The following is an 18,346-nucleotide window of genomic DNA, read 5'->3' as shown; positions in this document are numbered from 1 at the left end:
GCTCCTCCACAGATTCTCAATTGGATTTAAGTCAGGACTCTGGCTGGGCCACTGCAAAACGTTCATGTTTTTGTCTGCTAACCATTTCTTCACCACTTTTGCTGTGTGTTTTGGGTCGTTGTCGTGCTGAAATGTCCACTGGTGCCCAAGGCCAAGTTTCTCTGCAGACTGCCTGATGTTGTTGTTGAGAATGTTGATGTATTGCTCATTTTTCATGGTGCTGTTGACTGTGATTAGGTTCCCTGGTCCACCGGCTGAAAAACACCCTCAAAACATTAGGTTCCAGCACCATGTTTGACATTTACATTACATTTATTCATTTAGCAGACGCTTTTATCCAAAGCGACTTACAATTGGGGATGCAACAAGTGATTCGTCCTAAGGAGGCAGGTCAACCTAGGAAGTGCTCAAAAATACCATATATCGGCATTGTTAGATAAGTACTGGATAGAAAGGGAAGATCAAGAAAAGAGAGAAGGTTTTTTTTTTTTTTTTTTTTTTTTTTTTTTTTTTTATTGAGTCAAATAGTGTCGAAAGAGATGGGTTTTCAGTAGTCGCTTGAAGGCAGTTAGGGAATGAGCATTCTGGATATGGGAGGGAAGGTCATTCCACCAGGCAGGACTATTGAACGAGAATGTTCTGGAAAGTGATTTCATGCCTCTCTGTGGTGGTACAACGAGGCGTCTTTCATTAGAGGATCTCAGAGATCTAGAGGGAGTGTAAATTCGTAGTAGTGAACGTAGGTAAGCAGGTGATGAGCCGGTGGCTGTCCTATATGCCAGCATCAGTGTCTTGAACTTAATGCGAGTGTCTGTTGACAGTGGGGATGCTGTTCTTAGGGTTGAAGGCTTCTCTTTTTTTACGCCAAATGAAGGCTACATCATTGTGGTCAAACAATTAAAAAAAAAATTCATCTGACCATAAAACAGAATACCAGAAGTCTTCTTCTTTGTCCAGATGAGCATTTGCAAAGGCCAAGCGGGCTTTTGTGTGCCTTATCTGGAGAAGTGGTGTCCTCCTTGGTCTGTGTCTGTGTAACCCAGTGGTGTTCAGTGTCTGTTGGACAGTGTCTGCCTTGAGATGTTCCACCAGCAGAGCCCAGATTCATCAGGATGGCCTTGGTGCTGATCCTTGGATTCTTTTTTACCTCTCTCACTATCCTTCTGGCTAGCACAGGTGTCACTTTTGGCTTCCGACCACGTCCTCTGAGATTTTTCCCAGTATTTTTTAATAATACTTTGCACTGTAGCCACTAGAACTTCAAAACATTTAGATATGGTCTTATAGCCCTTTCCTGACTTGTGAGCAGCTCAATGCACAGCCGCAGGTCCTCAATGAGCTCCTTTGTCTCAGCCATGACTGTCCACAAACCAACAGCAGAGAGCTTCTGTGTTTCACCTGTTGAGTTGATTAAAACAGCTGTTCCCAATCAATCAGAGTAATTATGATGCTTTAGAACAACTTGGACTATTTGGAATGGTATAGAACTTTGGATTTTCCCATAGACTGTGACAGTTTGCAAAGAGTATGAATACTTTTGGACATGCCGCTTTTTGTTCAAATATTAATAAAAGCTGAGAAATGTTTTTTTCCACAATGATGCCTCTTGTACATCATCTTATTATCTTTTGGGAGAAGCCTGTGTCATTTCCAGTCAAAAAAACCTGGTCAAATGAAAATAACTTTAAGTCAGAATTTGCCAGGGGTATGAATAATTTTGGGCTTGACTGTATATATGTATATAGATTTTTTTTTTTTTTTTGGGGGGGGGGGGGGGGGGGTTGGGAATTTTTCGTCTATATATTTGTATTAATTATTTTTTTGTTTTGTTTTTCAGCAGCTCAGTAGTTGTTTTAGTACCATCAAGTTAAACTAAATAGGAAATGTCGGTTTGGCAACTTAATATGTTATTTCAATTAACATTTATTTCAAGTGACAAACATACACAGTACTATGCAAAAGTTTTAGGCCACTAGTATTTGGACCAATCAAAATTGTTTGTAAGTCAGTTATTTCTATCTTTTGCAGTAGTGGGTCAGTAGGAAATATGAGTTTACATCTGTAAACATTCATTTTGCCATTAATTGCAATAATGCAGTGAGATTTTTTCTCAGGCTAAATCCAGAAGAATTTTAGAATTGATGGCAAAATTAATGTTTGGAAATGGAAACCGATATTTCCTACTGACACACTACAGCAAAAGATGACTTAAAACCATTTTGGTTGGTGAAAAAATACTAGTAGCCTAAAACGTTTGCACAGTACTGTATATTTTATAGTTTTCGTTTTAGTTTAACTACAGTATCTGCAATAACCTTGCCTCAGGGTAACAACAGCACATTTTTACACTGTGAAGCTTTTGCATGACTAGATTTGTTGTCCTTTCTCTGTTTTGGAGGTTGAGGAAAACCAAAGCAGACGCTGAGACCAATAACCTCAAAGCAGAAGAGACGAACAAAGCCATTCAAGACGGACAGAACAACAATGTCCAGCATTGTTTACCAGGTTAACATCTAGTTCCTCCTTTACTGGAAGCTAACAGCGGATCAGACGCCTCGCTGCAGCCATGGACCCCAGCAAATGCATGAGAAAATCCACACGGGGAGACTGGAACATCACAGATTCTGGATGGACGCATCGACCCGGCGTGACCCTCATGCTCAGCATTAACTCAACTACTGACGGCGTACGCTGGTTTACAGTGACGGGCTTGACACAATCACACATATAAAGAAATAACCCAATGATGATGCTCTCTGAGTCTGCACCTGGCCGTGAAATGTGTGCCTTACTAATGGATTTCTCTAATGCATCTGGAGGCACGTCCAGATTTACTGCTGTCTGATTCAGCGAGTGATCAGACTCCAGCCGCTCGCCAGGATTTATAAAGCTGCTCAAATGCAGAGAACAGAGTGCAAAGATACTCATTTCACCTCATTATGCCTCTGTCGATGTAAATGTGAACCGAACTGCTGTCATTCATACCACTGAGAGCATTGTTTGGCCTTTGGAGATTCATTGTACTGCTGAATAAGATATTGATCACAATGTACAGATAAAATAATAATAAAATAATTTAATAGCATCATCAGACAAGTCTAAGGTTTGCATAGCCTAGAAATACTCGTAGATTTGTGACTTAAATAAAATGCATTTTCATCCTGTATAAAAAAAGTCGTCTGTAAAAATAGAGCCCAATATACTGTGTTATTATGAAGTTTTGTATTTATTTTCACAGGTTTTTAACCTGTATTTTAAATTATAAATTGCATTATGTTTTACTGTTAAAGAAAATGTCCATAAACTGTTCTGGCAGCAGAAAATGACCAGTACTTTTTCCAAACCTTTTTCTTACAGTGCAGCTGTTTTATAAAGTTTAATGGAAAAAATACAACAATGAATCAACATCGCCATCTAGTGGTCGGGTGAATATTAAACTTTACAAACAGTCCAGCCACAATGTTGTTGAAATATTATTTGTAAAAAATGTCAAGTTTAAGCCATAGGACTGGAACCCAATTATTGCTGTTTGTACATTGTTATTAATTTAGATTTTTTTTTATTTTATTTAGGATGATGTTATAAAACAAGTTAAACCTTATTTAATCCCAGTGTTTCAAAGACATGAAAATATCCGAATCATGTGTCATTAGTAACCCTTGTAAAATTATTCATTTATTATTTTTTTTATTTTTTTTTGGAAAAGTGTGTGAAAAATGTTTTATGGTCACAACTGTGAGCGGTGGGATAATGTGTTTATTAAATGAACATCTTTTTGAGGTCATAAAAATGGTTATATATCTTAGCTTAGCTGTTTTAAACTGTTTGATCACATTCTAGGGTTTCTATTATGCATACAAAACGTTATTCAACATTGATAGGAACACTAAGAAAAAAGACAAAAATAATACAATCATTAACGTATTTCAAATTTGTCATTTTATTGTAAAATTGTATCAGCAAATTGTATTACACCATCAGTATTGGAGCTTTTTTGTAACATTTGAACTTTTAATTTAGCGCATTATTTTGTCATTGAAACATTTTAGTGCAATTTTCATTAACAACTGCAATTACATTTATACGTATACCTAAGTTCACTATTATCCCATCAGTCACAATTGTGAGCGTCATCATGTTTACTCATTCATAAAACTGAATATATGTCAATTTATATATTAATACTAGACACCTTAGAGATAATGCGTACCAAAAATCTTTGTCATATCTTTATGTGTTAAGCTACTTTACTAGCCTTATGTTTTGGAGCTGTGATGCAACCATCATCATCTCGTGGTGCAAACAGGAAATAAACTGCTCTGGTCATGTGACAATTTGCACTAAGCATGTTTAATTGAGAGCCTTTTTTTTCCATATTTGCAGGAAGTGCACTAAAACATTAGTCAATGAAAATCTTTTTTACATGATTAAATGGGTTAAATTTATTTTCATCTGCTTTATATATTATTTTTATTATGGAATATACAGCTAATTGCACTTGATAACTTGATAGCCTAACAGATTTTTTTTTCCTTTTTTCAGAAATCATGTACTATTATACAAATGCAAAATGTTTTTTCTAGCTTGTTTTTTTTTTGTCATGTTTCCAGCCAAAATATCTACAAATTCCTAAATCACGAAGGATTTTCTAGACAAGTAAAAATGATTGTCTTGTTTTCAGAAAAAGTCAAAATTAAGTGCATTTTTGCTTGAAACCAGCCAAATAATCTGCCAATGGGGTAAGAAAAATAATCTTGTTTTTTGTTTGTAATAAGTTTTTTTTTCTTACCCCATTGGCAGATTATTTTGCTTGTTCTAAGCAAACATTCACTTGTCTAAAAAAGACAAAAAATCTAAGCTAGAAAAGCATTTTTTGCAGTGTGACTTTCTAAGTTTGGGGTTTGTGAGCTGCATGAAAACCCTGTCATACAGTCACTTTATAATGAGAATAACTTCAAGAGATTTTTCCCTCATTCATGAGTTCGGATCTTCTGTGAGGATCATTTGACCCATCTCGAGATTTCATATAGTCAGGAAAATGTCCATATGTGTGATTTGGGATTGTTGTGTGGTCATCTGTTTCATGTATTTGTAATTTGAATTTCCTCAAATGATTATCAAATGTAATTTCAGGTCTGTGTGTTTTAGCAGCTCTGATTTCCTTGTACCTTAATGTGATAAATACATCGAGCAGCTGAGAAATCATTCATGCACTCAAAGGCAGTCAGTTGTAACTTCTGTTTATTGAGGAACAAATTTTGCACATCACACGTTCATTTTCACCTGTTTTGTTGACTCAGATGTTAAAAAAAGAAAGGAAATACAATCAAACCTACATAAATATAATAAACAACCAATTCCACATCAATCTGCAACTCACTTCATGGCATTGTTTCTTGGTGCATCTAACATACAATGTGTTGAACTGTCTTTTTCCATTAACCAAGAGCTTTCGTCCTCTGCCAAAGATTTGGATATCAAAAACATATTTGAATATTTTGTGTGATTTAAGAAAAGACATTGTAGCACCTGTTAATCGTCCTTCAATAATCTGAGCTTAAACTGAAATGCAAAAGGTGAGTCTTTTTATTATTCATTTTGGGGGTTCAATGCGTTTGACTGAAGTTCGACTATTCCTTCACGTGACGGATGCATAATGTTTTTCGTATCTGGATAATGAAAGCAGTACAGTTTGTGAATGTATGTAAATGTCCTGTAATATTCTGCACGGTATATCATTGCAAGTTTTTCCTTAACATTCAACTTCATTATACTTAAAAAAAAAAATAAACGGTTTAACACTTCAACTTCATTTACAAAGTAACGTTTAACTAGCATAATCACAGCCGATGTACGCAAAATAAAGCTTATGAGGATATACAGACGAAGCCCTATGAAATGCACGACAGTAGTCCGTCCTCTACCGAACGCAAACGCTTTCATAAATATCGCAGACCATCCAAACTAAAGTTGTTTTTACTGTAAAGTCTAATGTCTTCTATTTGAGTTTCTCTAAACACATGAATGAAATAACGCTACACTAAATGCTTTGCTTTCTCAGAAGTGGACTACTGCTCTTCAGTCGTTCAGCAGGAGGAAATCATGAAGGGTAAGGCATGAGTTCAGTGTTTTTTACGCTTCTTTTGTTTCTAATAACCTTACTTCTACACGCTTGATTTGATCCTGGCCTCTCTCTTACATGCTCTTTATATTTAGCTGAGGGAGGTGATGTTGGAGCGGCCACCAGGGGGCACAACGATACGCCTTCCAGCCGGTCTGATGGGGGCTTCCTCAGGACCTACAGCCAAACAGAAATATGAACAAATCTTCATTAAAATACTATAAAACATTAACCAAACCAACCAGCTACAAGGTGAATCATAGCTGTACAAACTAAAGTCTGTGGACAAAAAGGCTTTTTTGTTTAGTGACAGTTGTTCATGAGTCCCTTATTTGTCCTGAACAGTTAAACTGTCTGCTGTTCTTCAGAAAAATCCTTCAGCTCCCACACATTCTTTGGTTTTCCAGCATTTTTGTGTATTTGAACCCTTTCCAACAAAGACTGTATGATTTTGAGATCCATCTTTTCACACTGAGGACAACTGAGGGACTCATATGCAACTATTACAGAAGTTTCAAACACTCACTGATGCTTCAGAAGGAAACACAATGCATTAAGAGCTGGGGGTGAAAACTTTTGAATGGAATGAGGATGTGTGCATTTGTCTTATTTTGCCTAAATATCTTTTTTTTTTCATTTAGTACTGCCCTTCAGAAGCTACAGAAGATACTTACATGTTTCCCATAAGGCAAAATAAGTTAAATTTACCCTGATCTTCAAATTCCAAAAGTTTTCACTCCCTGGCTTTTAATGCATGCTTTTTTTTTTCCTTCTGGAGCATCAGTGAGTGTTTGAACCTTCTGTACACTGCAAAACATGCTTTTCTTACTTAGATTTTGTGTCTTGTTTTCAGCCAAAATATCTAAAAAAAATCTTAAATCAAGAAGGATTTTCTAGACGAGTAAAAATTATTGTCAAAATTAAGTGTGTTTTTGCTTGAAACAAGCAAAATGATCTGCCAATGAGGTAAGAAAAATAATTGTTTTCTGTTTGAAATAAGATTTTATTCTCACCCCAATGGCAGATTATTTTGCTGGTTCTAAGCAAAAATAAAAACATTATTTTGGCTTGTTTTTTCTGAAAAAAAAAGACGATAATTTTTACTCATCTAGAAAATCCTTCTTGATTTAAGATTTTTAAGATATTTTGGCTGGAAACAAGACACAAAATCTAAGTAAGAAAAGCATTTTTTGCAGTGTAAAAGTTAAATATGAGTCCCTCAGTTGTCCTCAGTGTGAAAAGATGGATCTCGAAATCATTATTGGAAAGGGTTCAAATGCACAAAAATGCTGGAAAACTAAATAATTTGTGGGACTTGAAGGATTTTTCTGAAGAACAGCTGTTCAGGACAAACAAGGGACTCATGAACAACTACACTGCAAAAATGCTTTTCTTACTTTAATCTAAAATCAAGAAGGATTTTTTAGACAAGTAAAAATTATTTTCTTGTTTTCAGAAAAAACAAATCTAAATTAAATGAGTTTTTGCTTAGAACAAGAAAAATAATCTGCCAGTAGGGTAAGCAAAAAATGTTTCTTTTTGTTTTACCCAATTGGCAGATTATTTAGCCTGTTTCAAGCAAAAACACACTTAATTATGACAAGAAAATATTTTTACATCTTGAAAATCCTTCTTGATTTAGGAATTTTTAGATATTTTGGCTGAAAACAAGACAAAAAATCCAAGTAAGAAAATATTTTTTTGCAGTGTATCACTAAACAAAACAAAAAACCCAGCTGTGGATCATTCAGGTAACAACATAGCTTTAAGAATCAAGCATATGTAAAACTTCTGAACTGGGTCATATTTATAAACTCAACTATTATTTTCTCTTGTGGACTATATGTGAACATCTTTTATGTGAAATATCTTATTCAGGTCAGTACTGATTCAAGATAACATGCATTTTCTATGGTCAAATAATTAACATTTTGCAGACTCTGCGAGATGTATGTGCCAAAAAGAGATTTGCTGTATAAATATGAGACATAATATTCCAGGATTACCTGACAGTGTGAATCCAGACTGGTGGAGGTTCCTTACAGGGACTTTGGTGGGTGAGGTACGGGTGGAGGCGGATGGTGTGCCGCCCCTCGACATGGGTGTAAATTCAGACACGGGGCCGTCATACATACCTCTGGGGACCGCCTTCAGAATGGCCAGCTTTAGGAGAAACCCAAACACAGGGCATCAGTTTAATACAGCATCGTGCAGCACACCATTTATAGAGGAACACACAGAAAGGGAAGTTTGGGTGTTTGCAATTACATTCCATGGACGCGTTTATTCTCATGTGGGTTGTTTTTGGGAACTGTGCGCTCACGTAAATTATAAATTTCACGTTGTCTTGAAAATTGATTCCAGATTTGGCTGACAGATTGTTGAGATGGTCAGTCGCGTTGCACTAACATCTCTATTTGCACAATGTAAGCAAGATATTTTGGAGAATAAATAACGGAGGAAAATGCTGGGAGAGGAAAAAACAAAATGTGACTCAACTAACAAAAATCCTAATTAAAAGAGTCGAAGCATTCAAAAATATATTTAAGATTTTCCAGGCAAAGCAGTGTGCATTAAATGGATAGGACAAAAATTTAAATTCACAGAAAATGTATTCAGCCTCAGGCCATCAAAGATGTAGATGAGTTTGTTACTTTATCAGATTTAGAGAAATGTAGCATTCCATCCAAAACAGTCCAAACAGCTGATAAAAACATCACAATAATCCACAAGTAATCCACTCCACTCCATCAGTTAACATCTTGAGAAGATAAAAGCTGAAACAAATCCATAATTAAAACATTTTAACTCCATACTTCATCTCTTCCTCCAATGAAAATGTCCATGTCCTGTTGTCTCTAACATCAAAATCCCAGTCACACATTTGTTTAGAGCTGTTTTTGACTTGTAAACAGCTTGAAATGTGCAGATTTTTCTCCTAATTTAGACCAGAACATTTTTTCACTGAAGGAAGTGTTTATATGGATTATGGACTCTTTTGGACTATTTCAGTTCAAAGCGTCTTAATGATGGATTTGTTTCTTACAAACTCGCAGCTTTTGTCTTCTCAAGATGTTAACTGATGGACTGGAGTGGTGTGTGATGTTTTTATCAGCTGTTTGACTCTCATTCTGACGGCACCCATTCACTGCAGAGGATCTACTGGTGAGACAGTGATGGAATTACGCATTTCTTCAAATCTGATGAACAAACTCCTAATATTGGATCACTTAAGGGTGAGAACATTTTTAAGTGAACTATTCCTTTAACTCATTTCAAACCTTTAAGACCTCATATGAAGATATTTTTAAGGATTTTTCTACTGATTAGACTAGAACTTCACATTCATCAAACAAGCATATCTGAGCTTCTGTTCTAAGTATATGTGCTAATCAATGTTTTTACGTGAATAAAAAGCACAAATGAAACATTTGTCATATAAAGCAATCATAAAGCAAGTCAGACCTACAGAAGACTTGGATTAAATCACTTGATTAATATTCATTTGTTTTACTTTTGAAAATATTTTTTTTGAAGTATGAATATGTTTGAATCTTCTTTTTTTCTTTTTTTGATAAATGCACATCTCATTGGTGAGAAAATTATGATCTTTTTAAGTGTTAGATTTTCATTTTGAAACGTGAACACTTTAATGCAGCTTCTTTCTAAACCTTCTATCTGTTTTTAGCATGATGGTGGAGTCACAGTTTAAACTGTTTACAAGGCAATAATCACATCTACATTCACTCATTTGGAAACTACAAAAACTAGATTTGCCTACAGGAAATGATGATAAACTGCAGAAAAATGTGGAAAAAAAGGAATAAAAATAATAATGCACTGTACTAAACTACTGTCACACATGTGTCCAGGGTCATCAGGGTCTGTGCTCCTATCGGCAGAACTGTACCTGTTTCCTGGCTTTGACACGCTTGTAAGCGAAGTCCGGAAACGGGGAGCAGGGAATGAAACGTCCAGTGCCAGCGCTCGCGTGCAGGTTCCCGTCCTCCAGAACAATCTTTCCCTGGCAGACCACCAGCATGGGCGCACCTCTCAGCTCCATGCCCTCGAACACATTATACTCCGCTGCCTAGAACAACACATAAACATCATGATGAGTAAGGTCATGTATGTAACACTCATGAACCAAAAATGAATTTTTTTGTTGTTACTTTTTTTGTAATGCAATATTTAGGGGCCAAGCCCGAAGGGCTGTAGCCAGTATTGTAACTGTATGTTTTCTTATTATATTCGTTCAATGGGAGTCTATGACAGCCCTATGAAGGGAACATAGGAAATTGGTCAAATTTGGCACACTTGTAGTGATGGCCAGGAATAGTGATCTGACCAACTTTGAGGTCTCTAGGACCAACTCTATAGCCCCACCTCTAGTTCAAATATTCAACATTAAATGGCAATAACTCCTGAACCCCTAATTCTAGAAAAAAGAAACTTAGTACACCTGATTTCTCTCTTCCTGATGATCCCATTACACCCATTACAGTAGCGGCCATTTTGAAAAGTACAGTGTTCTGTTTTTTTGCTACTCCTCCTTGAAAATTGATCCAATTCTTCCCAAAGTTGGCTCAGATAATCTTTGGACTGAGCTGCACAGAAATGACTGAACACATTTTTTTATTCATCTTTGTTCAAAAGTTAGGATGTCGCAAAATTAACGAGGTTGACCCAAAGTTGGTTCAGAGGCTATATCTTGGCCAAACTTTGATCAACTGAAATGAAACTTGGTATGCTTCATTAAAACCATGCTCTGAGGGTCCATGCCAAAGTTGGGAACAGTGCCACATATGGGTCGTGAGATACATACAATGCACTTTTTTGCTTATACTTTCGAAAAGTTTGTGGTGTGTGTGAATTCCTTGGCTCATGTTGAATCTGAGGATATCAATCTTGCCAGGATTGGCTGAACCATATGTCCGCCATTTTGAAATTTGACATAATTTGCAATATATTTTGAACCTTTTGACATATCTACGCAAAAATTGGTAGGGATCCACGACAGCATGTCCCAGAGGTACCTGAGAAGTTTGAACACAGCGCCACCTAGTGTTCATGCTAATTAGTCAGCATGCTAACCAGTTGCCATTCGTTCTAATGTGGCTCTTCAGTTATCAGGTATAAACTACTTTAGTATTAAGTTAGCTTAGCATGCTAATCTGTCTAATAAATGCTAAGTCATGCTTTTGTGAGCTTATTTTCACTCCTAAACTTCTCTTCTGGAGCCTGTTGGATGTGTGTCAACTGAGTGGCTCACTCTGCTAAGCTACTGGCTCCAAAGCCTGAAGCCTGTTGTGTTGTGGGTTCGAGTACTGTGCGGTGCAACTTTTCTGACCAATACTTCTGAACTGGCTGTTTTTCACATGCATTCAATTTCTGCTGTTTTTGTTATTCCTGCTCTGCACTGCGCTACAGCCCTTCGGTGGCTTGGCCCTGTAATCGCTGCTTGCAGCTATATTTATATTTGAATCCTTTTTGTGCACATAATAGCCTTCAGCACTCAATTAACTTATAACTGAATAATATAAATAAACTGCATTTATTTAAACAACAATATAGGAAAAACATTAAAAAACTGAAATATTATTACAATTTTAAATTGCCGTTTTCTATGGAAGCTCGTTTCCGCCACTGAATAAAAAAATTAAAAAGGTTATTGTGACTTGTCATCTTACTATTCTGACTTTTTTTCTCAGAAGTGCATGATACAAACTCGCAATTCTGATTTTTTTCTCACAGTTGTGAGCTATAAAGTCAAAACTCGCAATTCTGAGAAATAAGTCAGAATTGTAAGATAACAAGTTGCAATAACCTTTTTTAATTTGTTATTCAGTTGTGAGTCAAATTGTGACTTATAAAGTCAGAATTGCATGATATAAACTCTGTGAATATATGAGTAATTTTTTTTCTCCTCAGAACTGGACTTTATAACTCTTACAATTCTGAGAAAAAAAAGTCGCAACTGTGAGACAAAAAGTCAGAATTTTCTCTCTTGACTTTATTTCTCGTAATTGTGAGTTTATATCCCACATTTCTGACTTTATATCTAGCAATTCTGACTTTGTAACTTGCAACTGTGCATTTATATCTCACAGTTCTGAGGAAAAAAATTAGAATTGTAAGATACAAAGTCGCAATTGTCAGAAAAAAAGTCAGAATTTTCTCTCTTGACTTTTTTGAGTTTATATCCCGCAATTCTGACTTTATAACTTCCAACTGTGCGTTTATATCTCAGTTCTGAGAAAAAAAGTCAGAATTGTAAGACAAAAAGTCAGAATTTTCTCTCTTGACTTTATTTCTCGCAATTGTGAGTTTATATCCCGCAATTATGACTTTATATTTACCTATTCTGACTTTAAAACTTGCAACTGTGCATTTAAATCTTACAGTTCTGAGAAAAAAGTCCGAATGGCGAGATACAAAGTCTACAAAGTAACTACCTTTTTTATTTTTTATTCAGTGGCGGAAACAGGCCTCCATAGTTTTCTGTGTGAATATCTGTTAAAATGTTATCAAATGATCAAAGCTTAATTTTCAGCATCGTTACTCCAGTCTTCAGTGTCACACGATCCTTCAGAAATCATTCTAATATACTGATTTGCTGCTCAAGAAACCTTTCTGATTATGAATGTTAAAAACAGCTGCGCTGCTTCATATTTTTATGCAAACCGTGATATCTTTTTTTTAGACCAGCCTCTCTGATGCATAGAAAGTTCAAAAAACATGACATTGAGCTGCTGTGCTTTCCAACACAAACTGACACCAACAGCCGTTTTGAGTTTGTGCTTCTGCAAAGAGAAACGTGGAGATATTCCACAGTAATGAAGATCACATGTAGGAGAGTGAGATACGACTCTGGCTTCCTTCATTCACTCTCGTTCTCTTTCTTCACCTCTTCGCCAAACAGCTGGATAGAGGAATGACAAAAACATCCGTCACTATTTCCTCATCTTTTTCTCACACTCACAGCCTCCTGTCTTTTGTTAGCTCTCTTTCTGAAACATATCACTTCTGTCTAGTTCTGACTCCCTATTTTCTGATTTCTTCATCTCTAGTGGATATCGTAATTGTTGTGATGTCCCTCCGTGATCCGCAGTCTTTGCATTTGGGGCTCGTCCATCCTTTGTGTGCAAGAACAGGAAATGACAAGCGCGCACTTCTGCCAAGAATGCTGGCATGGGCTTAAGCTCATGTAGAATAACACAAACACAAGACTTTCTAGCAGGTGATGAAGTCATATTTTAGGTGACTACACAGAGCATGGGAACCAAGGATACGGAGTCACAGAATAAACAATCAATAAACATGAGCCGTGCTATCCACAGTTGAAAGCAATGGCAGCTAGCGCTGTTTGGATGTGTAATGGTCTCTAGAGAAGAGGCTGAAAAGGAAATGAAAACGTGATGTCATTTTGGCAGCGCCCGAGTTCTGCTGAATCTTTCCCCCCCAAAGGGTTTCAAACGATGCACATATTTAGCCCTTGTAGTATCTGCTCAGGAAATTCCAGTTCCATCTCATCCGAATCTAAAATCTGTAGCTCTTCAATCAGTAGATTAATGCTTGTATGCTGATGTTTGGAGAAGGAAAAAAGAAAGTATGGAGCCTGAGCGTCTGGACACTTTCATGGCTTGGTGAAAGAGGTCATAAACTGCTCACTGCAGGTTCTGCAGAATTTCTATTGGACTGTGACTCAAAAAATGTCACTGTCCAAAGATGCGTTGCAATGGTAACTAGATGAGTACATTTGTAAACAAACTTTGATGTTGGCTTGGCAAAGCCTTAACTGTAAAAAAGGCTTTTTAAACTTTTAAACATTTTTAAATCAAGAAGGATTTTCTAGACAAGTAAAAATTGTCTTCTTTTCAGAAAAAAAACAGTCAAAGTTAAGTATGTTTTTGCTTGAGACAAGCTAAATAGTAATCAGTAATCTTGTTTTCTGTTCAAAAAAAGTTTTTTTTTTCTTACCCCATTGGCAGATTATTTTACTTGTTCTAAGCAAAAACACACTTCATTTTGACTTGTCTTTTTCTGTTTGTTTTTTTTTACTCATCTAGAAAATCCTTCTTGATTTAAGAATTTTTAGATATTTTGGCTAGAAACAAGAGAAAAAATCTAAGTACGAAAAGCATTTTTACAAGGTCAAGGTCAAGGTCCAGTTTATTTATATAGCACCTTAAAAGCAACGAGTGCTGACCAAGGTGCTGCACAACCAAAATCAACTAACAAAAGCATTAAGACAAATAAAATATAAGCAGGTTGTTTGGAAGTTTGAATTAACCTTTAAAAGCTTCAAGTTTTAAGATTTGGTAACACTTAAAACTAGACAATATGCTAGTAATATGCATGCATTCGTGTCTAGATTTAAGTGTTACCAAATTAGAGTTGTGACGTTCGCGAACGAACCGATTCTTTTGAACGGCTCATAAACATGAACGATGGGAGCCGAGTCGTTGCTGGGGGGGGGGGGGGGGTGGCCTTCTTTCTGTCGTTCTTTTTTCCTATGCGTGTTTCACACAGATGCACACAAATTATTCCCGGATGGTCTACTACTTAACTTAAGAATTCGAAGTGCGGATCAATGCACACTCTATCGGCTAATATTGCCCACAACACATTGCGCGGTGAACGAGGATCCGATTAGAACTAGGTAACTAAGCAACAGACGAAGTAGTATGTCCCAAAGCTTGCCTACTTTTCTGCTACATACTCAAAAGTATGTACTTTTTCATCACAAAAAGAGTACATACTTTAAGGGCATAGTATAAGTATGCGAATTGGGATGCAGCAACACACTTTGTACTAAAGGTAAATCCAAAATAGTGATGCCACTGTCTAAGCAGAGGGATGTTGTGCAACCCTATGGAATATAGTCCACACATGACAAATGAGGTAATAATCAATATTTCAGAATAATTCAAACTATTAGATATTGGTGTGTGATACAAATCTCACCTCATAATTCCTCCCAGTGATTATTTCCAGGATAAACTGAGATGCCCCCAAACTGGCTTCTTAAAACTGACTTAAATATTTAAAAAGAGCCAAAAGAGCCATTCTTTTGAACGGCTCTTTGAAAGGAACGGATCGCCAAGATCCGAATCCCCTCAAAGAGCCATAAATCCCATCACTATACCAAATCTTAAAACTTGAAGCTTTTAAGATTTTCAGTCAAAATAGAACAAGTTAAATAATCTGCCAATGGGATAAGAAAAATAAATCTTAATTTGTTTCTCTAATCCCATTAGCAGATTATTTTGCTTGTTTAAAGCAAAAACCTACTTAATTTTGACTTGTTTTTTTCTGAAAATCCTTCTTGATTTAAATTTTTTTTAGATATTTTGGCTGGAAACAAGACAAAAAATCTTAGTAAGAAAAGCTTTTTTTGCAGTGTAGTGGTCTGATTGTCAGATATGTCCTGTTTTTGTGGCCTGTTTCTATCCAGTGGTTTTATTTACGATGGGTCCCTGTATGAACACAGTTTTATTTGTTTGAAACATCTATTTCCGCTCAGAGGAACTGGAAGGTCAGTGAAGGCCAGCCAGTTCAGTTCCCTCTCTATGTTTAGATGTTCCTCTGAAATGTGAGTATACAGTATTGTGCATTTACTGGATTGATTTAAAGAGCACTTACAGAATGATGTGTTTTTGCAGTGATGGTCCGGACGGCGTCTGTGTCCCAGATAACCAGATCGCTGTCGGAGCCCACGGCTATCCGACCCTTGCGTGGATAAAGGTTGAGGATCTTGGCAGCGTTGGTGCTTGTCACAGCAACAAACATGTTCTCATCCATTTTACCAGTGACCTGAACAAAGAAAAAACAGAAAACAGACAACTCAAAGTACATTTTTGTTTAATTCTGGAGCTTTACACTCATGCTTTACACTATTTCCATATCCACATTAGGGTACAAATGAATTAATTTACTAAATTTTTGATCATTTTCACAACTTTCATGGCTCCCAGAAACACACCATTATTAAAAGAAAGAACAGAGCCTCTGCTTTTAAACAAAACAAATGAATGTGGGTAAGTTTCATGAAAAAAGCAACATATCAACAAAAAGCTGAGAAAAATATTTGGATTGCCAGACTTGGGCTCCAAATGAATCATTGCTGTGCAGATTTGTTCTCCGAATGAATCACACTCATGCTCCAAATGAATCATTGCTGTGCAGACTCAGGCTCCAAATGAATCCCACTCATGACTCGGGATTCAAATGAATCATAATGCAAACGAATCACTAGTCCTGAGAAGAGAAGCCAAAACATTTGGATTGCCAGACTTTGGGCTCCAAACGAATCACTGCTGTGCAGAATTGTTAACCAAATAAATCACACTCATGCTACAAATGAATCACTAGTCCTGAAAAGTGAAGCCAAAACATTTGGATCGCCAGACTCGGGATTCAAATGAATCACTAGTGAACAGACTCTGACTCCAAACGAATCACCAGTGCACACAGACTCAGGCTCTGAACGAATCACACTCATGATGCAAATGAATCACTAGTCCTGATAAGTGAAGCCAAAACATTGGATTGCCAGACTTGGGCTCCAAACAAATCACTGCTGCACAGACTCTGTCTCCAAATGAATCAAACTCATGCTACAAATGAATCACTAGTCCTGAAAAGTGAAGCCAAAACATTTGGATCGCCAGACTTGGGCTCCAAATGAATCACACTCATGCTATAAAATGAATCACTAGTAAAGTAAAGCCAAAACATTTGGATTGCCAGGCTCTAAAAGTATCATTGCTGTGCAGACTCAGGCTCTAAATGAATCACTATTATGGAGACTCTGCTCCAAACTAATTATTATTGTGGAGAATCTGTTCCAAATGAATCACTATTGCACACTTATGCTCCAAACAAATCACTGCTATGCAGACTCAGGCTCCAAACGAATCACTGCTGCACAGACTTGGACTTTGAATGAATCTTCAAATGCATCACTACTGCAATGGCTCCAAATGAATCCCTATTGCACAGACTCAACTCGGGCTCCAAACTAATCACTACTGCGCAGACATGGTCTCCAAATGATGTAATTGCCACAAGCTGACAGCGGTCATACTGGAATGTTTTAGCTCCACTTTTCGACAATGGAGACATGTTGTCCATTTTTTAACAGTCTATGGTTTGATTCAGAGATTCAGTACTCTTTTAGAAGATGTTTAATAGAAAGGGTCAATATATTGAGTAATTGTTCAGAAATTTAATATTTTCTGGATCTGAGGCTATGAAGTAGAACCAACCATCACAGATAAATTCTCAACTTGATTTATTTTAGATCCTTACCACAGCCTTGTCCCAGATGATGGACATCCTCTCCTCCGTTCCGTTCACTCCTTCAGGAATCTGAGTGAAGTCGTCTTTTCCAATGGCCTTCTGAGCCACAGAGAACGTGCAGTGAGCACTGCCCACCACCGACAGATCACCGCTGACAAAAACAGACACATCACACTACTTCACTGACCGTACCATGTATGTAACAGGCAAAACTTTTGCTATTAAATAATGTTTTTGAGTAGTTAAATTAAATGGTATAATTTTTCTAGTGTATCCCAGCATCTCTTGCCATTAGCAGGGAAAATCCTTGGATGCATGACCATTTTACAATAAACTTCAAATATCAACTATATTGTTTTTCATATTTTCAATCAATGGCTTTTAGTCATTGGTTTGATAGTCTACAAGTTAAAAGACCCACCAGTTAAGAACTCACTTATAGAACTATATCATAAAATTATGTAACATATTTTAGGATATGCTTGTGTTTACCTGGCCAACAGGGTGTTCAGATAGTCTGGAGTGGTTGGGTCAGGACTAAGGGGTGGTGAAGTCACAAAAGATGCCGCCTTTGCCCAGTTCTTGCTCCAATAATGAGTCCCATCGGTTCCCAAACTGGCCGAGATTGGCTCTCCAAACACCACGTTACCTAGAAATAAACAGCTTTCATCTTATTATCCAGCTCATTTCAAGTTTCAAGGACACAAAACATCAGAAAGTTTGAGCTACAAGGATTCCTGTTGGCAATTGTCTTGTCAACCAAACAAAGTAAAGTTTAAGAGGAGAATAAACACATAAGCAGCCCATTATACAACAGCTACCCAGGCTTAAAAGTCTATCATTACATGAACATCTGGCAAAAACTGACAAACTAATCAAGAAGAGTTCACGGCCTGCTGATGCAGCTTTCCATTAATGGCA

General features: G+C 36.8%; 2 protein-coding genes across 2 annotated transcripts in view; one reads left to right on the top strand and one right to left on the bottom strand.

Moving 5' to 3' along the window:
- stk32a (serine/threonine kinase 32A) overlaps window positions 1–4,376 on the top strand; it is a 121,109-nt gene extending 116,733 nt beyond the window's left edge. The window contains exon 12 of the mRNA XM_073823958.1: window positions 2,399–4,376. Coding sequence (XP_073680059.1) covers window positions 2,399–2,510 — 112 coding nt within the window. The 3' untranslated portion in view covers window positions 2,511–4,376. The remainder of the gene's footprint in view (window positions 1–2,398) is intronic.
- An 848-nt stretch (window positions 4,377–5,224) lies between these two features.
- Window positions 5,225–18,346, bottom strand: part of dpysl3 (dihydropyrimidinase like 3) — a 53,281-nt gene continuing 40,159 nt past the window's right edge. Inside the window, exons 16-21 of the mRNA XM_073823957.1 lie at window positions 17,918–18,074; window positions 17,435–17,576; window positions 15,767–15,937; window positions 10,032–10,211; window positions 8,128–8,284; window positions 5,225–6,298 (exon numbers count right to left, since the gene is read on the bottom strand). Coding sequence (XP_073680058.1) covers window positions 6,213–6,298; window positions 8,128–8,284; window positions 10,032–10,211; window positions 15,767–15,937; window positions 17,435–17,576; window positions 17,918–18,074 — 893 coding nt within the window. The 3' untranslated portion in view covers window positions 5,225–6,212. The remainder of the gene's footprint in view (window positions 6,299–8,127; window positions 8,285–10,031; window positions 10,212–15,766; window positions 15,938–17,434; window positions 17,577–17,917; window positions 18,075–18,346) is intronic.

This window comes from Garra rufa, chromosome 19 (assembly GCF_049309525.1).
Source record: "Garra rufa chromosome 19, GarRuf1.0, whole genome shotgun sequence".
NCBI classification, from domain to species: Eukaryota; Metazoa; Chordata; class Actinopteri; order Cypriniformes; family Cyprinidae; genus Garra; species Garra rufa.
The sequence above is the reverse complement of the archived record's forward strand: the minus strand, read 5'-3'. Positions and strand labels throughout refer to the sequence as shown.